At 35.1% G+C, this 26,571-nt stretch overlaps 1 protein-coding gene across 1 annotated transcript in view; it reads right to left on the bottom strand.

Annotated features, from left to right (window-relative positions):
- The window catches only part of MAGEC3 (MAGE family member C3), a 61,045-nt gene extending 38,647 nt beyond the window's left edge, over window positions 1-22,398 (bottom strand). The window contains 2 exon segments of the mRNA XM_030933659.1: window positions 20,537-20,676; window positions 22,380-22,398. Of these exon segments, the coding sequence (XP_030789519.1) occupies window positions 20,537-20,676; window positions 22,380-22,398 (159 nt within the window).
- Between the last annotated feature and the right edge of the window lie 4,173 nt (window positions 22,399-26,571).

Here is a 26,571-nt window from a genome sequence, read left to right as displayed (position 1 = left end):
ATTGGGAAAATTGTTGCCTGCTTCTGCCAGGTAGAGAAGGAAGGCTAACTCCCTGCTAAGCCTTGACAACATTACCCTGACAAGGGAATCTGAATACTGGCAGCTTCAGCAACACAGGGGATGTGAGATCATATCCCCAGTCCTCCCTAATAAAACTAAGTGGTAGGAGGGAAGGGGAGAAGAGGTTATTGGCCTTTGTCTTTTCATGTTTGGCTAGAATAGGACACGTATCGCAAAAAGCTTTTCTGTCATTAGGCCAAGCTGTTCCTTCTCTTTTGGCTTTGGGCAATAGGTTTTCCTTGGAAGATTTTTGTCTTTTTTGTTGACAGTTCTGGATTGGAAATGTCTGCAGTGCCCTATCTGGGATATAGGGGAGGCAATAAGAAAACCCCCAAAACTCACTGTCATGTTGTTCCTTAAGTCCCAAATCCCTCTGTAGTTTACCTTCTTTATTCCACCTTTCAGAGTCACTTGATGCTTGTTTGAAATGTTTTGTGCAGGGTTTTTAAGTTGTAAGGTGGAGGATATGAGATAAATGGGGCTATGCCATTTTGGTAGCATCAGAAGTGTTTTGGAATATATATTTTTAAAATACAGATAACAGACAAAAGATTAATATCTGTAATGTCCAAGGTCTCCTACTGATGCTAATAAAAACCAATTCAATAGATAAAAATGTAGTGAGAGGATATGTATAGGGTATTCACAAAAAAGTAAATCTAAACAGTCTGCAAGCATGTTCAGACTCATTAGTAGTCAGGAATATGCAAGTTAAAGCAATATGGATATCACTTTACACTCATCAAACAAATAATCAGTAATGTCAGCTCTTGGTGGAAATACAAATCAAAAGGAAACTTTCAAAATAGAATAGATATACAATTCACTAAAATATTTTTGGAAAGCTATCTAATGATACTTATTAATATAGAAAGATACAACCCTCACTTATTAGCACACTAATTCAGAGGAATCTATCTCATAGGTACAAAACGCTCTAGAATTTCCGAGGATGTCTTGGATGTTAATTTGAAGGAAAAAAAAAAGAAACAAAGTGAATGGTCATTCATTTGGAGGTAGTCATATGACTTGTGATATACCGTACTATAGAATATTATGTAGATATTAAAATAACGAATTAGAGTTACACAAGGTGACTGGAAGAATTTCCACAAGGTAATCTAATCTGAGAAACTACAAATGCAGGAAAATGTGTAGGATAATATTTCATTTTTTAAAAATAACCCCCCAAAAAAACCCAGCCACATTCATTATTTGTGAATGAATGTATGTAAGTTGTGTGTTGTTATATATATATACATACACACACACACACACATACACACACTATATATATAGTTTTATACATGTGTGGGGGGGCACAAATAAACATGCAAGAATATGTATTAGGTTTTTAACAAGGGCTTCCATGGTGTGTGTGTGTGTGTGTGTGTGTGTGTCTCACAAATACATACACACATATTTAGTGATTTGGGTTACCAGGCAGGTACTGACTACGTTGGGAGAATTGGAAATCAAACAACATAAAGGATAATTTTAAAAAATGAATATGTGAATATGAGCACAGATAATGCATTTATGTAAAATTATAATGTAAATAAAATAAATTCATAAAAATAAAACAAAATGGATTACTTGTAAGAAATGAGGTTTTAGAGATTGTTGATTATACGAGAAAGGCACCCATATAAGATAATTCCCTCAGTTAAATTGGAAGTGTAACAAAATGAGCTTCCCTATGCCTGCAATCATTAAATTCCATGTGGAGTTGAGCAGACAATTGATATTTGGAATTACGTAAACTAATATTTTTCAGCCTAAGACAACCTTGACCCTTCCTTTGCTGAAGAAGCATCAGATAATCCATCTGAGTTGTAAATGTCGATTCTTTAATCTTACCAACAAAAGCTGCATGCATTCTGACATTTTCTGGTAACAACAAACTTTAATGATATTGTTCTTTGTTCTCTATTGAGTAATAATTCAATGAAATATCCAGAATAACTTATATGTATAAGTTATAAGTACATAAAGTTATACTTATAACTTAAAGTGTAACTATCACTCCAAATGGGAAATTAGTATCCTCCCTCAAATTAATTTATGTAAATTAATATTGGCCATTACAGTAGTTACTATGGATGTATTCATTCATCATACATTTATTTTTTCAAGATATATACATTAAGAACCTCCAATGTGATAGACTCTGTTTGAGATGCTCAAAATACAGCAGTTAATACCTCTCACTTTTTTGAATTGCATGTTATACTGGAATGCAATACAATTAGCAAATGAGCCAGATAGTTATCAGAGTGTTATAAGTATTATAAAGAAAAACCAAGGTGAGGAAAATATTGATGGAGTGAGGGTGATGCCTGTTTCAGGTGTCAAGGAAAGGCTCTGTGAATAGTTAACATTGGAGCAGAGACTTGAGTAAAGTGGGGTGGAGTCATCTTGAGTCTAGGAGAAGAACATTCCAGGCATTAAGATCAGCAAGGATCAGAGTTCTTAGGCAGGAACAAGCCTGACATCTTCAAGAAGGTGTGCAGTGTTTCTATAACTAAAGCATCATGCAGGAAGGAGGGAGTTACAGCAGGGGATATGGGAAACAGACAAGAACTAGAAGAAGCAGACACGACTAGGACATGGAAGGAGTTTGGTTTATATTCCAAACACGACAGGGTGCTACTGAAACCTGTTGTGAAAATGTGGAAAATATGGAGGTTTGTGGAAAACTGAAGGGACCCAGTTAGCCTGGAAGCTGGGAAATAATTCTAAAGGTAGTCTACAGGAAAAAGGCAGCTTTGATTAGCTAACCAATTTGCATCTGTAGGCAAAAATCAGTGGATTTGGGCCACTACTTATAGGTAAGCAGATCTATTTCTGGAGCCCAGTTTCCTTATCAATGCTGAGTTCTGAAAGCCTGTTTTTTTGTTTTTTTTTTTTTTCACAATTACATTCTAATGTGATAATTATTTAGTCCAAGAGTTCTTAACTTGGGAGACAAGGGCTTATTTAAACACATAAAAGGGTCAATGATCCCCTGAAATTACATGCAGATTTTACCGAATAAACTAATGGTTGCCCCTAGAGCATGAATTTTTCTGGCAAGTGAGTCCATGGCTCTCATGAAATTCTCCCAAAAACTTCTCATCCAAAATGTTCAGGGGTGCTGGAAAGATCCACTGCAGTTTTCTCTTGGTCAGGGTGTTTGCATTTGCAATTACTTGTTTTCTCTCTCCCTGGCATACACATATCAGTAATGAAAGCCAAATTGTAGTATAACTTTTCCTTTAAAACTGCTCCCTTCCACGTATGTGTGAGAACATGCAGTATTTATCTTTCTGTATCTGATTTATTTCACTTAACATAATGTCCTCCAGGCTCATCCCTGTTGCTGTGAATAACAGGACTTCATTCCTTTTATGGCTGAATAGTATTCCATTATGCGTCAGTACCACATTTTCTTTATCTATTCACCTATTGATGAGCATTTAGGTTGATTCCACATGTTGGCTATTGTGAATAATGCTGCAATGAACATACGTATCTTTTCAACATATTGATACAGTTTTTTTGGATATATACCTTTATTTGATTATTGCACATTGTACACATGTATTGAAATATCGCCCTGTACCCAATAAATATGTATAATTGTGTGTCAGTTAAAAATAATCATTAAATATTTTAAAACGCCGACTCTCTCAGTTGGTAGTACTCAGTGGATCCAAAATTAAAGTATAGAAAAGGTCCATCCTTTTTTGCAAATACAGCAAATTTTCCTCTATTAAGAAACTTTTTAAAGCTCTGGTAGAAACACTTCAAGATGTTTTAAGAAGGACTCCTAAATTATGTAGCACTAAATTCACCTCACATGTGGTCATGGTCACCTCTCTTCAGGCAATGCAACTCCCTCACAAGGATGTGCTCCATTGTCTAGCATCATGGCGTGCATATTACTTAGGCTTGTCTTTCACTTTCTAAGTTATGAAAAACCAAAGCCAACTAACAAAGATGGATTCATCCAGCCACATGTTCACAAGACAATGGGTACATGTCTCAGAAATATTAGATCAAGGCTTAGGTCTGATATCTATCTATATCACAACCTGGACACCTTTAGCTTTTCTTGAGTACTATGATGAATACTGATCAATACTGTTATTGCTCCAGACTGTTTCTTAGAAGTTTAAAAGCCATCCATTGATGTTCTAGTTGCCAACTTGGATACACTGTTTTTGTTTCTTTCAATTTCTCCTATAGTTCTATTTCAAATATGCTTATTGAAAAATATGTAATCCATAAACAAGAGAATATAAAGAAATATAATACTCCAAACCCTTATTTTTCCCATGCATGGATGTTAGATGATACAATAAAACCTAAAATTAACTATTTTTAACTTAGCTAACTGTTTTATACATGGTTCGTGAAATGCAAAAGCGTAAGTTTTATGTTGCTACTTACGCTTTGAACCTGCACGTGGTTAAAAATGGAACCTTCTTAAGATTATGAGTCACAGAATATATTAGGAACTGGGCATTTCGCTAGCTTTCAGTTAGGTATTGATTTTTTAAACTTTCGCCAAAATAAAATATGCTTTTCATTTTTTCTTTCTACACATGTTATGTTACATAATATATATATTATAGCTGTGAAAGATGCGTGAAAATGTCTAGATGTTCTTGAGTATAGTCTCATTTCACAAGTATTTCTAATTGATTGAATATTTAATGTTTGGGAAAAATTAATAAGGTAATGACTATTAGTTATTAATACATTATTAGTTTTAGTGAATAAATGATTAGTAGCTTTTAAATATTGATTGAATAGGATTTTCTAGATACAAGAGCTTTTAATTTTCTAGATATAAAAGCTTTAATAAGGTATTCATACAATACCTTATTGTTGATACAATAAGGTATTGTATCTTTACAATACCTTACAATTGTTGATACAATAAGGTATTATATCAACCCTCCCATCAACCATAAGAAGACCACTCCATCTACATGAGCCTCACCTTCTATATCTTGAAACTGAGAACACTGTGTCTAATTGCATGAGGAAAATGCATAGAGCACTGCAGTAGATGATATACTGATCCAGGAATAAAAACAAAACAAAACAAAAAAAAACAACTATCTTCTAGCCAAAGACCTGTAGCCTTGTCTAGCTAGTCTCAGTTGCACACTGTTGGATTCGTGGACAGCCAACTACACAATGTAAATTTTTCAGTGTTACCTGTCTTACCACTTAGCAAATCTGTACATATGCTCCTGAGAGTGAGTACTCTCAAAATCTAGATGTTTCTTAAACTTGGTCTTCTGAAATACTTATATTTTGCTCTTGAATGTCTGAAAATTCCAGTCAGAGAAAGATGAAGAAATTAGTTCCCAAATGTACCTATGACTAACTCCCATGTGAACGCAAGATAACATAGTTTTAAAGTTATTAACACTATCTGTGTGATCTCATCCTTGCCTACTTCTTCAGTTGTATATTTTTACATGGTGATTTTAATTACTCAAAAGAGCCCAACTCTTTCCCAGTTTTGGACTTGTCCACATGCAGAATCTTTTGACTGCAACATTCGTCACCATATTAATCTGTTTTCTGGCTGCTGATAAAGACATACTCGAGAGTGGACAATTTACAAAAGATAAGGTTTAATTGGACTTACAGTTCCACGTGGCTGGGGAAGCCTCACAATCATGGCAGAAGGCAAGGAGGAGCAAGTCACATCTTACATGGATGTCAGCAGCCAAAGAGAGAATGAGGAAAATGAAAAAACAGAAACCCCTGATCAAACCATCAGATCTCCTGAGACTTATTCATTACCATGGGAACAGTATGGGGGGAACCGCCCCCACGATTCAATTATCTCCCACCGGGTCCCTCCAACAACATGTGGGAATTATGAGAGTACACTTCAAGATGAGATTTGGGTGGGGACACAGAACCAAACCATTTCAATCACCTTAGTTACTCCTACTCAGATTTCAGGTCTTAGCTTGAAATCACTACCTCACAGGTAGTTTTCTTGACCACTCCTATCCACTTAGCTTGCATCTAGTATGTTTATCTCCCATAATTCCTTTTTTCTTTCCCTTCATAGGACTTACCATAAATTGTAAGCATCTGTGTGTGTGCAACCACTAAATATATATCATATATAATAACCACTAAATATCAGTCTCCCTTCTATAAATTACATAAAGACAGAGATAATGACTATCTTACTCACCCATAATCTACTGCAGGGCTTCGAACAAAATTGGCTCAAAATAATCTATCAACTTAATGAGTGATTAAATCAATCTAGTTCCATGCAAACTAGATTCAAGTCCACTATCACCTTTTATATAAGGTTGGCACATGTACAAAAGCAAAGTCACATACATCCTTATTGTGGGATAAGAGTGTGATACTAATATAAGCTGGGACCCTCATGGTTCAAACATGGACTGGCCTTGTAACTAAATACACTTAGTCTATTTGGCAAAAAAAGAATCATGAACTTCTATTTATCAGGAAACATAAGAGGGGTTTCAAATAATCATAACCACTTTTCCTCATCAATTTACCTTTCCTCAGCTCTTACCTCTCAAACCATCACCTTAAAATACCCACAAACCTTACCCTGCATGGTTTTTAAAAAATACTTTTCTCTTTTTTTCTGTAACACTTTTCTTGTGTGCCACCTAATCTCTGGATTCTTCATAGTCAAAGTCCAGAAATCTGCCTTATAAAAACAAGTGTCTCAGAAAGAGAAATAAATTTAGCAGAAAAATATAATTTTCTTTAGCAGGAGGAATTCAAAGTTTGTCCATTCCATATAAAGTAAAAATAAATCGTTAGATAACATGCAAATAAAAACATTACCAAAATATTACTTCCAGATGGAGGAGAGATAAACAAAAATGGCTTAAATTAAATCTTTTAACAAGATGTCCACAATCTGCACCAAGATACTCCCTGGAGTTTGGTTTTCCAGTAGACATTTACTTCAAAGCACCCAGATTTCTCTCAAGGCTTTAGTGTCATATAAGTCTGTGCCAATGCTATATCAAAGGGAATATATAATTTTAATCAGTGTCTGTGGAAGTGTGTGTGATTCAAAAACTGACGTGCATCTTGGAGGCAGATTGACCAGAAACCTAGCTTTGCCACTTGTTACCTTCAAAAACTTGGGCAAGAAACGTAACCTTTCTTTCCCTCTTTTTAAAAGGAGGATATAGTCAGCATGCCACATACCACAAAGGTTGCCTTTAGAATTACAAATAACACATGGAAATCTGAATAGACCTGTAATAAAGAAAGAGATTTATTTAGTCCTAAAGATATCCCACAAGGAAAACCCCAGATCCAGTGACTTCACTGGTGAATTTCACTAAAGATTTAAAAACAGAATTACCATGAATCTTTTAAAAAAATAGTTTGTAAAGTAGAAACAGATGAAGTGCTACGTGTCTCATTCTATAATACTAAACCAGATTTTAAAAATTATAGGAAAAGAAAACTACAGACCAATATCTCATGTGACTATGTATTCAAAAATCCTCAGAAAATACTAACAAAATCTAGTAATACAAAAATAATAATATGACAAGACCAAATGGTATATATCCCAGGAAATCAAGATTGGCTTAACATTCTAAAAGAAATTGATGTAATACACCAAACAAATAGAATAAAGAACAATCATCTTAATAGATGTGGAAAGAAATTTCACCAAGTCTAACACACCTTTTCATGATTAAAAACAAAAAACAAAAAACTCAACAAACTAGGAATAGAGAGAAACTTCCTCAACTTGACAGAGTGCATAAAAAATCCCTGCAGCCAACATGATAGTCAAAGATGAAAGACTGAAATCTGTTCTCCTAATATCAGAAACAAGACAATGACCATTTCTATTCAACATAGAGCTGAAAGTATAACCTAGTGCAATTAGGCAAGCAAAAGGAGGAAAAGGCGTCCAAATTGGAAAGAAAGAAAGAAAACTCTCTCTAATGCAGACTGCATCATCTGCTATATAGAAAATCCTAAAGAATCCACACATACACACAAAAGTACTATTAGATATAATAAGTGAGCTCAGCAAGGTTTCAGAATACAAGCTCAATATACAAAAACTCAGTTGTATTTCTATGAACTAGTAAAAAAATTGAAAATGAAATTAAGATAACAATTCCATTTACAGTAGCAACAGTAGAATAAATACTTAGGATTAAATTTAACTAAATAAGTAAAATGCTTATACAATGAAAACTATAATACTGATTTGAAAAAAAAAGACCTAAATACGTGGAAAGGCATTCTATGTTCATGGAGTGGAAGACTTAATATTGTTAAGATGGCAATACTGCTCACATTGATCTGTAGAAACAATGCAAGCCCTACCAAAATTCCAACTGTCAATTTTTGCAGAAATGAATAAGCTGATCATAATTTCATATGGAAATGCAAGGGGCCCAGAATACCCATGACAATCTTAATAAAAAAGAACAAAGTTGGAATTGTCATACTTTCTGATTTTGAAATTTACTGCAATGCTGCAGTAATTAAAACTGTATGATACTGACATAAGTATAGACATACAGATCAATGGAATAGACGTAAGAATTCAGAAATAAATTTACACATTTGTGGTCAATTCATTGTCAACAAGGGTCCTAAGGTAGTTCACAATAGGCAATTCATAGGGATTAAAAAATAGATTAGTGATTGTCAGAGTCTGGGACAAGAAAAAAATGGAGAGTGGTTGCTAACAGGTGTTCCTTTCAGGTTATTAAAATGTTCTTGAAATAGTGGTGACAGTTGAAAAATCTTGTGAATATACCCAAAACTGGTGAACTATATACTTTTAATAACAAATTTTATGATACATAAATAAAATCTTAATAAGAACATCAGCCTAATTTTTTAAAATATTAAGCACAGCCCACATAAGACAAACTTCTTTTTCAATCTTGGCATTAACAGAAACACAGCCCTCACAATCTGGTGCAATTAATAGTACTTAAAATAATAATATTCAATATAATACATTAAAAGTGCCAAACAAGGAGTGTAGCACATAGTGAGAATTCCAGCTCTAAAGACAATCATTTTCATTATCAATTTACCTACCATGTTGACAAGATGCTTCAATGATCTAGGCAGACTGAGACTACCCCCAATATCCAACAGACCAACTGTCACAGGGACAATGGTTAAATTGGAAGTGATGGAGAAATAAAATGAAAACCTGAAGAATCACATGGATTGGAACCAAAACAAACTCTTTCTTAGTTAGTATGTCAAGTCTCAATTTGTAGTCACGAATCCTTCTCTTCTATTTGTTGGATGAGCTTGTGGTGAATTAATATTAATTTTTCTTTAAAAGCTTGGCAAAATTTATTACTGAAGTAACCTGAGCTTGGTCTTTGTGTGTGGGGCTTTTTCATTAGAAATTCTATCTTTTGTGGTAGTTATATGCAGATTTCCTATCTCTTCTTGAGTCTGATTCAACAATTTTGAGTCTTTCTAGGGAATTAATCAATTTCATCTAGATGTTCTAATTTTGGGCATAAAATTTTCATAGTATTCTCTTACAATCTTTTTATCTTCTTTGAAGTCTATAGTGATGTCTTCTTTTTATCACTGGCTTTGGTAATTTGTCTGTGATGGTTGATTTTATATGTCAGTTTGTCTGGGGCATGCTACCCAGATATTTGGTTAAACATTATTCTGGATATTTTGTGAAACTGATTTTTGGAAGAGATTAATACTTAAATTGGTGAACTTTGAGTGAAACAGATTATCCTCCATCATGTGTGTGGGTATTATTTAACCAGGGAAGGGCCTTAATAGAATAAACATTGACTTCTTCTGAGTAAGAAGGAACTTTGCCAGACGATTGTCTTTGAACTTGGACTGTAACACTTGCCTGCATCTCCAGCCTATTTGCCTATCTGGCAGATTTTGAACTTACACCTCCACATTCAAGTGAAGCTTTTTTAAAAAAAATTCAACTTTTATTCTAGATATAGGGGGTACATGTGCGGACTTATTATATAGGTATTGCACAGTGCTGAGGTTGGGGTATGGATCCTATCACCCAAGTAGCGAGCATAGTACCCAATAGGTGGTTTTCTCATCCATGCCTCCCTTCCTCCCTCCCTGCTCTAGTAGCTTGCTCTTTCTGTTGTTCCTATGTTTATGTCCATGTACGCATGGCGCTTATCGCCCACTTGTAAGTGAGAACATATGTTATTTAATTTTATGTTTCTACATTAACTCGCTTAGCATAATGGCTTCCAGCTACATTCATGTTGCCATAAAGGACATGATAGTATCATTTTTATAGCTGCATAGTATTCCATTATGTATATGTACCACATTTAAAAAAATCCAATCCACCATTGATCGACACTTTGGTTGATTGCATGTCTTTGCTATTGTGAATAGCACTGTGATGAACATATGAGAGCATGTGTCTTTTTGGTAGAATAATTTATATTCCTTTGGGTATATATCCAGTAATGGGATTGCCCTCTCTTAAGTTCTTTGACAAATCTCCAAACTGCTTTCCACAGTGGCTGAAGAAATTTTCATTCCCAACAACGGTGTATAAGCATTCCTTTTTCTCTGCAGCATTGCCAGCATATGTTACTTTTTGACCTTTTAAGAGTAGCCATTCTGACTGGTGTGAGATGGTATCTCATTGTGGTTTTGATTTGTATTTCTCTGATCATTTTTGATGCTGAGCAATTTTTCAAGTTTGTTGGCCACTTTCATGTCTCCTTTTGAGAAGTGTCTGTTTATGTCCTTTACTCATTTTAATAGGGTTATTTGATTTTTGCTTATTAAGTTCCTTAAAGATTCTAGATATTAGACCTTTGTTAGACGCATAATTTACAAATATCTTGTCCCATTCTGTAAGCTGTTTACTCTGTTTGGCTCTTTAGTTTAATTAGTTCCCACTTGTCAATTTTTTGTTTCATTGGCGTTGCTTTTGGGGACTTAGCCATAAATTATTTGCCAAAGTCAATGTCAAAAAGTGTGTTTCCTAGGTTTTCTTTTAGGATTTTTATAGTATGAGGTCTTCCATTTAAATTTTTAATTCATCTTGAGTAAATTTCTATATATTTAGTAAATGGTAGTGGTTCAGTTTCATTCTTCTTCTGCATATGGCTAGCCAGGTATCCCAGCAGTATTTATTGAACAAGCAGTCCTTTCCCCATGCTTGTTTTTGTTGGCCTCATCAAATATCAGATGATTGGAGGTGTGTGACTTTATTTCTGAGTTTTCTCTTCTGTAAAAGACACATTGGTCTGTGTGTCTGTTTTTATACCAGTGCCATGCTTTTTTGGTTCCTGTAGCCTTACAGTATAGTTTGATACTGGGTAATGTGAGGTCTCTGACTTTGTTCTTTCCATAAATGTATTTATTTTAATCTTTGTGGGTACATAGTAGGTGTATACATTTATGAGGTACATGAGATATTTTGATACAGACATGCAATGCATAATAATCACATCAAAGTAAATGGGGTATACATCAACTCAGGTATTTGTCCTTTGTTTAGTATTGCTTTGGCTATTCGGGCTCTTTTTGGATTAGATATGAATTTTAGAACAGTTTCTTCTACTTCTGTAAAAAATGACATTGGCAGTTTGATAGGGATAGCATTGAATCTGTAAATTACTTTGGGCAGTATGGCCATCTTAACAATATTAATTATTTCAATCCATAAATAATGTTTTTTTTCATTTATTTGTGTTGTCACTGATTTCATTTCTCTATGCTTTGTAGTTCTCCTTGTAGAGATCTTTCACCTACTTGCTTAGATATATTTCTAGGTATTTCACTTTCTTTTGGCCATTTTAAATGAAATGGTGTTCTTCATTTGACTCTCAGCCTGGATGTTATTTTTGTATAGAAATGCTACTAATTTTTGTACATTGATTTTGTATCCTGAAACTTTACTAAAGTCGTTTATTAGTTCTAGGAGCTTTTTGGTGGAGTCTTCAGGGTTTCCTGTTTATAGAATCATATTGTCAGTGAAGATAGATAGGTTGACTTCTTATTTTTCTATTTGCACATCTTTCATTTTTTTTTTCTCCTTTCTGATTGGCGTTGCTTTTGGGGACTTAGCCATAAATTATTCGCCAAAATCAATGTCTGTTCTGGCTAAGACTTTCAGTAATATGTTGAATAGGAGTTGTGAGAGTGGGTATCCTTGTCTTATTCCAGTTCTGAGAATAATAAGTGAACCATTCATTAAAATAAATATCTCTCTATACAGCTGCCCCTGTAGATACATATGTGTATACATATGTATGCATATAGATGTGTGTATATATATTTATACATACATACTACACACACATATGTATACATATGCATACACACATGCATATCCTGTTGGTGGTCCTGTTTCTCTGGATAATCCTGACTATGCAATATCCTCTCTCCTAATTTCTTGTTCAGTCTAGCTACAAGGCTACCAACTTTGTTTTCATTTTCGAAGAATCAACATTTTGCTTCATTGATTTTCTGTATTTACTGTTTTTTCTTTTATTAATTTCTGCTTTAATCTTTATATTTACTTTATCTGTATGCTTTGGATTTAATTTGCTCTTCTTTTTCTATTTCTTAAGGTAGAAGTTGAGATTAATTTACTTAAGATCTTTCTTCTTTTCTAAAATAAGCATCATGGCTATAAATTTCCCTCTAAACACTGCTTCAGCCAGACCCCATAAATTCTGATATTTGGTTTTATTTTTATTCAGCTAAAGACATTCTTCTAATTATCTCTGATTTATCTTTTAGCCTATGGGTTATTTTAAATGTGTAGTTTAATTTCCAATTGCTTGTGTATTTCACAAATTTATTTCTTTGTTGATTTCTAATTTAATTTCATTGTTTTGGGCAACATACTTATCAATATTATACATACTTTCTTTTGGAATATTCAGTCTTCTCTGAAGCATTCGATATCTATAACTGTGACTGGACTGTGGCAGTGACTAAGAAATCCATCCATAATGACCTATGAACATCTTCAGAAGGTGCTATGTTGGGATGGTTAGTTGTTTCAGATTATGTGGTGTATCATGAATTGAATGTGGCAAATCTGCCCAATAAGTGCTCTATAAGGTAATGAAATTATGATGTGAATGAAATCTACAACTCTTTTGGTTGAATAACGTGAAAGAGGGTAGCAAGTGCTTGTTCTCCTCTCATGCAAGAGCCTCATAAATTCAATGTGTCCTACAACACAGTTGGAAATCACTAGAGTACAGAATTCCCAACATACTGCCCCATTTCTAAATTCTATGATTCTAAAGTTCATCTAATACATAATTTACGTAAATGGGATTTTATTCAGATATTCTCATTCATGTGAAATTACCATCTATTTAGTGTATAGTAAATAATGCACTAGGGTAATTGCTTTAATTTCTTGTACTTAATTCTATAAGCCCAATGAATCAGGTACCATTACCATTATCTTATGAATGAGAAAAATGAGACTCAAGAATTTTTCCAGTGGAAGTAAACTACAGCTTTCCATAAAATGAGAGTGATATGACCTATTCCAGAAGAACTAAAGTTAGCAACAATAGTAGTTTATCATAATTTAACAATGGAGCTCATTAAATGACAACAACTTTCAAATTATATATAAAGTCAGTGCAAAAACTTGGGTGCACAGAGTTACATTCTTACTCTTCTAGGTAATACGCTCATCTTTGTGTTGTTGAGATATTGTTGAACCAGAGTAGAATTAATATACTGCAAAAGTAAATGATGAGATGTAATTAGTTTTGTTACCATCTTGGGGGAAATTGAGAAAGAGAAGGCACAATAAATAATTAAAATGAGTTTGTGAGTTAAGAGAGAATTACAAGCCTTCTGAGAACATAGGTAGCTTCTTTGTCTATACTATTAAATATTTTCATCTCATTCTACTGTTAGGATCCCTTAAGGAGGCAAGACTATTAAAAAAGGCGGGAGTCTCAGTACTCACAGTAAACTGCCAATCATAGAGATTTGTATATTGTAGCAACTCACCTGTTGTTAAACCTCATCACCCACTCCCCCTCTTAGATCAGCAAGTTTACATGTGTAATCATCGTAAGAGAAAGCAACTGTAGATTTCTGAATGTATAAGTACATTATCCCATCAGTTGGAAAAGGAGTGGAAAGTAACTGGAACACATTTATAAAAAATACAAAAAACAAACAAACAAAAAACACTGGTGAGGAAGCAACAAGAATTTAAAAACACCTGGGAACTGGCTATTGAGTAAGCAGTACAGATCTGAATCTGAAATGGAATAAAGACCAAGAACCACTAAATAGGTGGAAACGAACTTACCTATTATGTGCTAGGAGCTGTCTGTCCTCTCTGTATCTTAGCATCTGGTATCACAATTGAAACATAGTACATTTTCAATGTATGATATCAGACACTGTTTTAGATGTTTAAAATTCATTATTTAACTTACTCTCATTATACTTCGATGACATATGTATTATAATATCCACTTTATAAATGAGGGCACTTAAGTGCAGAAAAGATTCCTAGCCATACAGCTAATGAAAGCAAGTGCCAGGATTTGGTCATAAACAGAGTTGACCATAAATCCTTTTTCAACTAAACAATTCTACTTTACAGAGCTTTTTCTTTCCCTATAAGAGCTTAATACAACCACAACAAAATAAGTAACTCTTGCATAGTAACTAATTCCATTAGTTTCTCAAAAATAATAACATACAACATAACAACTATAATAAAACATTAAATAAATGGGAGTCAGGTGTCTACTGGCGAATTTGTTAGTATTTAAAGGTTAGCTAGCTCATAGAAGTTGAATGTCAGTAGAGATATATTCACTTAATACATTTACATCTCAAGCATAACTTCTGTTTTGTCACTATATAAATATGTTCATTAAAAATATGACTGGAGCTGAAATGATGATATTTATGACTTTTATTCTGCAAAACTTAAAGCTTAATATTGGCATATAAGACTTTAAAGATAATTTATCATATATTTCTTACCAAAGCCTTATGAAAGGTTTTGCTTTTATGTGTGGAAATTTTTTTCTACCATCATAAAGACTACTCTCATTTATCACTACAAACAGAGTTGTACACAACCAAAATCTGTATGCAAGTTTTGCACTCCAAAGAAAATAAGCTTTTAGCTCTCTTTTAATTTAGTTCTTTATTTGTATCTATATGAAATTATAAGTACATTTGCAAAATGTCCTTGGCACTAACTGCAAAACTTGGGAAATTATTTTTGAGATTTCCTACAATTCATCGCTTTACATTATTCATATCTAAATTAAACCAGTATGAAAAAGTGCCTCAGACTACCTTTTTATATTACTCAAAATGCTGATGCAGAAGAACCAGCAAAGGAAATATCAATGAAGAAAATATTGTATCAGTAAACATATACTATGTCCTAGAATGGCTGAAAATGTTAGCACTTTAAAAAAATTACCAATTACTTTTGAGAAATAAAATGTCTTGTGAGCTAATGAGAAAAAAATGTTCAATTATACTAGAGGGTATTTCCAAAACTTTCCTAGAAGACTGAGTCATATGCTTGGTAATGTTGGCATTGGTTTTTATTACTTCTAGATAAAAATGTCTAGTTAATGCAAATACTATACAGATATTTTAAATTGGAAAGGAAAATATTGAAGAAATTATCTAGAATACTGCCTAATAAAAACAGAGATTAAAATATAAAAAATAAATTAGAAGACGTGGTGTATTGAGTGAAGGCCTCATATATATGTAATTAAAATCTCAACAGACAGTAGAAAATAGGAGTCAAGGAAATAGTCAAAGAGATAATAATTAATGTTTTCTCACAATTTTTGAAGACATTAAACTTCAAATACAGAAAGACCAACACATTTTAAGTGAAATAAATGAAAATAAATGCACACCTAAACACATAACAGTGAAACAGCAGAATACCAAAGGCACACAGAAGATATTAAAATAATTCAGAGAGAAAAGATAATTCACATATTGCAATTACACTGAGAGCTGACTTTTTAACAAGGGAATAAGAAAGGATTAAGCCTACCAAGCTAGACTCATATACCAAATTTAAATATTTTTCAAATGTGAGGGTGAAATGATGACATATTCAGACAATAGAAAGTTTGAAAATTTGCCACTAAGCAATGTAAATGCCCACTGGAAGAATATTAATACATAGATTTTAGTGTATTCATAAAATTCTATGCTGTACATCAGCAAAACTAAATCGACTATAATTGCATATATCCACAGGATTGAATTTCAAAAACATGATATCAGATGGGAAAGAGTCAGAATAACTTATACAGTATGACATGGTATGTACAAGCTTCAAAATCAGGGACAACTGTAAAATATATTGTTGAGAGATATTAACATCATACACTCCAGAGAGAAGAGCAAGGGAATGAGTACTGCAAAGTTCAACGTGGTGGCAATCCCTGGATAAGGGATATGCTTGAAGAGAGCACATAGAAAGCTTTTTAATGTAATGGTAATATTATATTTCTTAAGACTTCTGAAGCTGTCTGTCTGCTTGTTTACATTGTACTTGTATATACTCTTTTGAATATGTATTTAAGATGAAAACAAACTAACATCAAAAACCTGATGGGGGCACTCTTTGTATGTGGGCAAGGCTTACTAATCAGAGAGATCTGCATTTGATTATCTGGGGAGGGAGTATACTGGCAGTCATCTAAATGGTATCAAAGTTTTTGCTCTCAAGCCATTTGATTTCTTAAGAGAATGTCTGATTTTTCTTCTGGAGTTGTATGTCTGCTTGAGGAGCATTCTGTTCATGGGGTGATATATATTTTGAAGGAAGTTCATTTTTCCCTCACAGGTATTCTTTAGAGAAGATGAGCTTTCTCTCCAGGTCAAGGTTGCTATAACTGGACAATGTATGCACAATATACTTATTCAAATCAGAAACAATACAAAAATATGTAGCTAGTCACTAATAAGGAAGTATATGGGTTGTCTAAATTAGGGGATAGCAAGTCATTCTTGTGTGCAGAGACAAAAGTACTCCGGCCTAGTAGCTTCTACATTGCAGGTTGATGGCCTCACTCCTGTAGAGTAAGGGACAGCCTGCAGGGGCTGTGAATTCATACATTAAACTCAGATCAACCCTCCAATCATATTTTTCTAACTACATAGCCTTGAAAACTGGTGTATGGATAAAGCTGGAATTTGTGTGTTTTCTGTTACTCTAATCATCTTGTGAACCAGAGACTTGCCATCATTCATTTACATGATAAAGCTTTTTATGAATAATTTGCCACATTTCTCTATGCCTCTGCAAATGCAGGAGCAATAAATTTCAAGAACATAGATTATTCTCAAAATTATAAATGAGAGAGAAGAAGCAATAATTTAGTAAACTCACAATGTGTGTGTCAAACAAACCTGGCTCTTATAAGTGAAGTTAGAATGACTTTTGTTGCCACCTAGAGCGATAGCAATCAAAGGGAAAACATAAGACTTATAGTCTAACAAATGTAGAACTCTTCATTATATAGCTAACAATGCAGGAGAGATGAAGTGTTTTAGGGACGTTTATGAAGTCTAAGAGTGTAAATTGAGGGATTTCATTCCCAGGTCTGCCAGTGATTCATTGTGATTGGTAAGTAAGAAGAGAAAGACAAGAAGCTTCACTCTTGTGAGGCTTAAGTGGAAAGAAAAGGAGAGACAAGAAAAGAAGTGAAAAGGAAAAGCAGAGTGAAGTTATTATCACATTATTTTTTACAATTCACCTTTAAAGTGGTTCCTGATGCTTCCTCTTTCTTAAATTTTTATTTAATATTAAACATATTTATAAACCATGGTTAATAGTATAACTGTTAATACATACTATTATAACTGTTAAGTTTATCTTAATAATTATAATTTGTAATATAATTTTAATAGCTGCACAGCATTAAATTTTCTACTGGTTAATTAGCCAGTAGAAAGGCAGATGTTGAAAATAGAGAAAAAAATAAGCAGTGGAACAAGGTCCATTCTCAATCCCCTTGAATAAAACAATTTATTCATTAAATATTTCCTGAGCACTTTTGTGTTTGTTTTGTTTTTGTTCTTGCGGGGTTTTTTGATGTGAAAAACACACAAAAGCATAACTACCCATTGACCAATTTTGCAGGAGGACTCCTGCTAATACATCAGGCTGAATTTTAGACAGAATGGTTGAAGAAAATAAATGCTGAACAGTCCACTTTAGTATGGTAATTTAGTGGGGAGAAGCACTCTCTCCCATTTAGAGACACAAGAAAATATTGCTTCTATGAAAATCTTCTTAACATGGAGAAGTTAGTAATGATGCAAAATTTATGAAATGTTCTTAAAGAGATCTGGGCAAAGTTTGCTACATAGAACAAATTCAAAAAAATATGTAGTTATATGTCTTTCCAATATCATATACTTTTGAAAAATGCAAAATCCTGTGCTAAATGTAACTTTCACTTTCGTAAATCACTTTTATGTCAATAGTCTTATGAAGATATTTCTTAAAATTAAATGATATTTTATGACCTGATTGTTATTCTCTACTTATCATTTATTTAGATTGCAAGATAAAAACTAATTAGAAAGACTATACTTTTGCTGTTAACTTTCTCAGAGGTAAAATATCATTTTTCTTTAGTGGTTTGTGATGCTATGAATGAATACTTTCCAGGTTGGGTATTTCCTGGCTGTTAAACATCAGTTAAGTTTTGGCTGACTTCACCTCCATCTATCAACCTCCCTGCTAATCATTTAACAGCTATAGAATAGGTCTGCTCACACAAATGCTTCAGGAAGAATTTCCAATGTGCGCACACATTCTGACCAGAAGAAAAAAATGCAGCAAATATTTGAGAAAGTGAATCATTTTTAGACTTCTGAGCACATATGTTAAACTCAGGGTTTCTCACTGTTAGCACCATCACATTCTAGGCAGTATAATTCTTTCTTGTGTGAGGTCATCCTTTGTCTAACAAGATGCTTAGAAGCATCTCTGCCTCTGCTTATTAAATGCCAGTAGCATTCCCTGCTGCCACCAATTATGACAACCGACGATATCTCTAGATATTGCCAAGTATCCCCTAGGTGGCAAAATCTCTTCCAGTTAAGAATGACTCAGTTAAGAACAGTAATTAATGGTCCAGGGAAAATGGATATAAAGATATTAAAAAGCTAGTAAAGCATTTGATATATTAGAAATGCATATAAACAATTCATATTTATAAGATAAAATCTACTGAATATACAATGAATAAACACTTGTTTTGGTGAGCAAGCTTGGGATTGCAGCTGTAGGCCTGGAAGTGGTAGGAGCTGCAAAGCCTGCCCAGGATTAGCTGTAGTCAGAGCAGGCAGCCAAGGCAGCAAAGATCAATTTGACCTCAAGATATAATCAAATATCATAGCAGAGTGAATGAAGCTTTTATTTCACTCCATTCTTCTCCATAATTCTTCTTCTTATGCCCATAATCATTATAATTACATAAAGTATTTAAAAACCTTTAAAAATTATTTCTTGGAAAACATGAATATGGCAGACTGGAGGCATTTTGTACTCACTTTCTCCATTAAAAAGAACCAAACAGTGAGTCAATAATCACACTTTGAATACATAATTCAAAGGAAATCACTGGAATTCATTAGAAAAGTGATAGGCAATACTCAAAGCAGAGATGGAGAGGGAAGCAAGGCAGCCTGCTCATCCAGGATCAGCTGTGAGCTGAGAGAGACTCCAAAATACAGGGAAAGGAAAGGTGAGAGAGCCTCAGTGGTCCATATTCTCACCATAGACTCCTAGAATCCCAACCACAGGAGATCCCCTCAACCGTCATGGGCCCTGAAACTAACATAGAAAGCTGCCAGGAGATTGTATGATGGCACTGCCTCAGGGTGAATGCTCAAGCTGGGTCCCTCACCCTTCTGGAGACGTAAGCAACTACAACAAAGTACCATTTTAGAGCCCTGCCCTCAACAGACTGAGCACTGCCCTGGAGCCCAGTAGTCCAGGGCTGAGGTGCAAGAGAAGCACGAACTGCTGGCTCAGGGACATAGGCACCAGTGACCATAGACTATGGCATCTGGTGCAGAGGTGGGACCAAGGCGTGGGCTGCTGCTTTTAGGACTGAGGCACAAGTGAGGCACCACTGCAGAGCCTCACCCCTGATGAACTACATACTGTCCTGGAGCCCAATGGCATTGACGCCTAGGTGCAAACTAAACGTCCGATGTTTCCCTGGAGATTCAGACACACGTGACCACAGGCTACTGCAACCGAGGGAAAGACATGAACATTGAGGCTGGGCAAGATAGCACTTTAGAGCCTCACCCCCAACAGACTGCACACTGTCTTGGAGCCAAGCAACACTGAGGATGAGATGCAAAAGAAGATCTGGCTGCTAACCTGAGCTTAGACATGAGCATTCATGGGCTACCATACCTGAGGCTGAGGTGTGAGCACCACTGGGGCTAAGGCACATGTGGCACATGTGTTTTTCACCCACTGGCCTAGACTGCCATCACTGAAGGTGGCATCCAACACCCAGTGGCAGGGCAGCAGCCTGGCCACTGCCACCCTGTCTTTACCAAAGAGACAGATATCATAAAAAAGAATCAAACAGAAATTCTGGAGCCAAATAATGCAGTGAATAAACTAAAAATACATATGAAAGCTTCAACAATATACTCAATCATAACTGACTTATTTTAAGATCACATTTTGCTTGAAGACAGTGTTTTTTGAAATAACACTGTCAGACAAAAATAAAGAAAAAATATAATAAAAGAAACCTTTGGAATACATCTAATAACATAAAGTGACCAAATATAAAAATCACTGAGAGCCCAGAAGGCAAAGAGAGAAAACATGTTTTCAAAGACCTATTTATTGAAATAATAGATGACACTTCCTAAGTTGAGCAAGACACTTAGACATTGAGATACAGGAGGCCCATCAATTCCTAAATAGACACAATGTGAAAAGGTCTCCTCCATAGAACATTATAGTCAAAATATTTATAGATTTTCTTCTTTTTTTTCCAAGATGACAGATTGGAAGCATTATAAGCATACTTATCCCGCTTAGTAAGACAAAATTGCACATAGAGATTCATGCTGTAAAATTTATTCCTAAGAAACAACATAAGAACTGAAAGAAACCACAGACCCTTTGAATGAAGTGGCAGGCAACGGACTACATCATAAAACAGACGGAAAACCGTTAGTCCCCAGAGCATGAGAGAGGGACAGATTGCTGTCATGACATATACTCCCACAGGGGAGCCAGGCAATACAAGTCATGAGGGAAGACTTCAAACCTACTCAGCTCTAGAGGTGATTCAGTGAAAAGTAAGGAATATGTAAGAAGGAGCAACATCAGGACATGCTTTGTGTGCACTCCCAGATTCCAGCAGGAATGGAGGGAAGCCATTCCTGATCCCACCTCACAGGGAACATTGCAGAAGTCTAACTCAGGCTGCAGTCACAGGTTGAGAAAAGTGCCCAATTGGGATTTTTGATATAATCCTTAGTAAGGACAAAGCTGATTGGCCAGAACCGAGGGGCAAGTGAGAAGTGTGCTATGGCAACAGGCACATGAGCTTCATGGCCCTGCTTTACAGGTGGACTGGAAAGGATGCGGCCTGAAAGATATGGTTTCTGTGTCCATAGGGAAAGCTTACGGCCTGGGACAGTTTTAAATTCTGAGCACAGGCCACTTGAAACCCAGTTAGCTGCTGCTAGTAGAACACTGTGGGTATGAAAACTGACTTGCCAAGCGTGTGGGAGCTGAGTGGGGCTTATTGCAACCCGCTGTCTCCCACTTTTCAGGCAGATTTTTTTGTGCAGCAGAGGCAGCTGTATTCCTGCCTGGAACATTACCCCACCAGCCAGGGAACTGCCCTCGGATCCCCACTGGGGCCACTGCTTGCACCTGCACGTGGGAAGCCAGAATGCAGACTTGCCTGACCCAGTTTAATAACTTCTGAGGCACAATGAAATCATCCCAATGCCTCCATGTTCAATTTCAGGCACCAACAAGTCCCTGAGGTATTAAATGCATTGCTTTTCTGCGGCCTTGCCACCTTCAGGACCTTACTAAGAAAATGAAGAAGAGCCATGATTACTCCCCTCAATTAGCCTCTTCCCTTGACTGAGAAATGTGTTTCCGGTCTTGAGAACACAGAAGTTTTGCATTTGCTCATGAGAGATATGAAACCTTCTGACACTGCCCTGCATCTTTTCCATTCCCTCTAAATAGAGAAAACTCTTCTCCTGTCTCCTACCTTCTGCTCTGACATCCATTCACTGACACCTAGGCACAAAAAGCCTAGTTCACCCAATGGGAGAAATAGCTAAGGTGGGCCTCTTACAGGCTATGAACAATATTTCAAAGTTTAAGTCCCTACCCTCTTCCAATACAATGTCCTTTTCATTTCTCTAGCTCAGTAGTGCTCAAATTGGGGGTGATTTTGCACCCCATCCCAATAAGACATTTTGCAGTCTGGAAATATTTTTGGTTGTCACAACTGGGGTGGCTCTTGGTGCTATCGGCATCTATTGAATAGAAACTAGGAATGCTGCTAATCATTCTAAATTCAGCAAGATGGCACTCCCTCAAAAAACCCAAAGAACTATCTGTCTCAAAATGTCAATAGTAATAAAGGTGAAAAACACTATAGCTCATTCCTTAATAGGCCACCCAAAGAGATTTCAGATGTTTTCATTTATAAAATTATGCATATATTTTGGCAAATCAACAGCTGTTTCTCACCACTGATGGTTAAACAAGGGAAAGAATAAGGAGATTGATATTATAATGAGCTCATTCTATGCCAGGTACAATGTTCAGTACTTCAGATTTATATTATCACATTTAATCTGCATTAAAAATGTCACAACATGTAGTAACAAGGGTTATTTTTATTTTACAAAGTTAAAAGAAAACTGAATTTTGAACAAATTGAAAGATCAATTCAGATTACAGCACCTGTAAATGGCAGAGCAGAAACTTACTATTAATGACTGTATGGCTTCAGAGCTGTTGTCAGTCATCTCAATTTCACAAAGATCTCCTCATTCACTCATCTTTTACCCTCAAGCATTGTCTTCTGTAGAGATTCCTGAATTATTCCAATGGAAAGTCAAAAACAGAAATTTGATATTCAACAAGGAATATTATGTAGGGTTTTGCTGTTGTTTCCTGAAAATTTTTCAATATACTGAATAAGCTATGGGAAAGCAAGCGGAGATAGTGTGGGCTTATAAAACCTCTCACCCTGTGACTAACCAAAATGAACAGAAAGAATTCATCAATGCTGAAACTTGAAACAAAACTGACTCTTACTCAATATAATTCTTGAGGTATGATTCAGATCCAGTATAATTTGGCCCAGATTTAAAGAAGACTCAAAACTCATTATGTAACCTCTATCATTACCTTGGTCCAGATCTTCCAATTTGAAGAAGCAAGGAAATTAGACTTCAGCAGATCTGGAGGAAGTGTAGGCTGCACTGTGTGGAGTTTGTTTCTCCACTAGAGATAAGCATTCCTGAGAAACTAAATGCTGGAAGAGATGCAAAGCCACACAACCTATGTGATTGCCTACCTAACTACCTGCCAACCTGAAGTTTACCTTCCTTCTAACCAGACAGAATTTCAGAGAGAAGTAGAAGCAATCTCTTGAGAATCAGAGCCACAGCCTTCTGCACAGAAAAATACATAGATTCAAACAGAACAAAAACCTCAACAACCTTGGACTTTTTATGAAAGTGAATTTCTCACTTTGAGAGGGAGTAAACTGAAACACAAAAAGGCCGTTCTTCACCAACAGAGGAGAGTATCAAACTAAGCAACTAAGAAACAGACCAACAACTAAGAAACAAACTTCCTGACTGCAACTACTCACAGCCCCAGATATCTCCTCACTGTCCCCCAAGCCCCCTGTTCCCATAAAGGAGCAAAATGTCTGAACAAAGAATAAAAATAATAAATGTGCAAATTGTTCAGTGCATGTTTCAAGGCATTGGTCCAAAAAAATATGCAGACCAGTTCTGGAAGTTGGGCTAAAAAAGACAGATTCTGCAGTTGCAACTGGAAGATTTCTCTAGTAGGTCTGGAGGGGTGATTGATGCTCTGTACTTTTTCACATCCATGTTTGAGAACCACTGTTCAAAGTGGAGAGAGAGGGTGAAGTCAAAAATTTTCCTAGAACAGAGATAGCAAGGAAAATGTATTCATCTATTTTTGGCAGTGGGGACAATCCATGGCCTCAATTCAAAATAAATGAGAAGAAAAACAAATAGTAACAACATAGGACCAATATGTAAAATGCTCTGTAACGTGGAAGGGAAGAGAACAGGAATACAGCAAGCAAAAACAGCTAGCTAAGTAGTATTTTTGCCAGATTCTGCAGTAGTGGCTGAAGAACAAAAATGACCACAGATGTTTAACAATTGGAGAAACTAAAAAGTAACTCTAAAATCAATAGGAAAAAATAAGGAACATAATCAACCCTATAAAAAATTTAGTCAGTAATTTAAAGTATAGTCTTGGGAAACATTAAAACAACACAGGAAATGAAGAGATTTTATAAATATGTAGATGTATTCATAAAAACATATTTTCATAAAAATATGAAAACATCCAAAGTTAGGATCACTGTTTTGGAATTAGGCTTACTCACTGTGGGACTGAATTTGGGAAGAAGTAATCATTTATTCACTTTAGTTTATTGTAATTTTGGCCTTCAGAATCAGCCAAAACTTATTTTGAATGTAGCTTTAACAAGAAATATTTATGTGACCCTGGCTCAATGTTTGACTTTTCTCAACTTCAGCTTTGTGCCCTGAAAATTGGAGATACAATGTGTTCCTGTCTCACAAGATGGTTGTGGGAGTTTCATAAATCCCGGAGAAAATACAAAGAAGATTTCAAGCATCAGATGTGGCTATTAATATTTCATAGAGAAGAATTTAAAGAAACTCTTGTGGCTCTAAAAGTAACATTTGAAAATTTTAAATTGAATGTGCATTTTAAAAATATGAAACAAAAACTTAGCAGAATAAAAATTAGTTGATATCTTTGGTATTCCTCAGATAGGAAATGAAACAAAACAGGCTAAATAAAATCAGAGAAAAAAAACATAATGTGATGATGAACGAGAACAAATATGTAAGTCCAATCAGCTCCCCATTTAATGAGAAGACTCATGGACAAATTAATGATAATAACCAATAGCATTATATTTATACAAACAAACACAAAACTTCCAAAACAATGTGACTTAGAAAAGTTGAAAGTAAAAATTTTTGACTGAAATTTACCAGATGATATAAACAAAAATGGGAACAGACACCTATTCCTTTAAAAGGCAAAATTTGGAAATGGCACATCTCAACTCACAACTCATTAGAACTCAGTCACGTGGCCAAGCAGAGTTGCAAAAGAAGCTGGGGAATGTAGTCTGGTCATTCATGCACCCAGCTAAACATCAAGTGTTCTAGTACTGAAGGAGAGTTTGTGGAATAACTAGCAGTGTGTGACAAAGAGTATTGCTTTTAATAGGGAACAAAGCAAGGAAGTTTCTGAGAACTAGTACTTCACGTTCCTGTGGAAGTGTCAGACAATGCATTCAATCAAGGGACAGAATAATAACCACAGATGTCAGAAAGTAGAAGGAAAAATAATTACTATTTGCAGATAATACAAAATTATACCTGCAGAAGTCTAAAAATACCAACTGAAGATGTCTCAGAATCAATAAAAGAACAGAGTAAAATGAAAAATTATTTTAATAACTATAATTTCATGTAGTTAACAACTACTTAGTAACTACAATGAGAAAAAAGTCACATTTATACAAGAAACAGCAGCAGCAACACAGTAACAACAGTAACACTAAATTTAATTATTAGAAATAAACCTGATGTGAATTGGACAGAAGTAATGTGAAATGGTTATGAAGTCTCCACAGTAAAGCCAAAGTGATACTTCAAAAATGCAAAGCAATTCAATCACCTGTGTTGCTTAAAGCTCTGTCCACTGAAATTAGAAAAAATTCAAGTTTCTTTCCATGGCTTAGGCAACTCTGACTTCATGTCCGATAACTTCTTCCTTTGCTTCAACTTGCCTCTTCTAGGCAAGAAATTCAGCCATATCAGCGTCCCTTTAGTTTCTGAATATACCAACCTATTTCTTGCCTTAAGACACTTGTAGTAGCTATTTCCTCTTCCTGGAAGGCTCTTCCCCCAGATTTTCTTATGTCAGGCTCCTTTCTATCAATTCATGTTCTAGCTGAAAAGTCACATAATTTGAAAAATATCTCTGACCCCTCTTTGTCAACAATAAACACACCCTCTGCTATGAAATCATTGTCTATTACACTGTTATATGACAATATCAGATGAAAAACACTAAATTATACCATATCACAGAGTATAATTAGAATATTCCCAAGAGTACATTGAATGTCACTA

The sequence above is a fragment of the Rhinopithecus roxellana genome, chromosome 7 (genome assembly GCF_007565055.1).
Source record: "Rhinopithecus roxellana isolate Shanxi Qingling chromosome 7, ASM756505v1, whole genome shotgun sequence".
NCBI classification, from domain to species: Eukaryota; Metazoa; Chordata; class Mammalia; order Primates; family Cercopithecidae; genus Rhinopithecus; species Rhinopithecus roxellana.
This window is presented reverse-complemented; position numbering and strand designations above follow the sequence as displayed.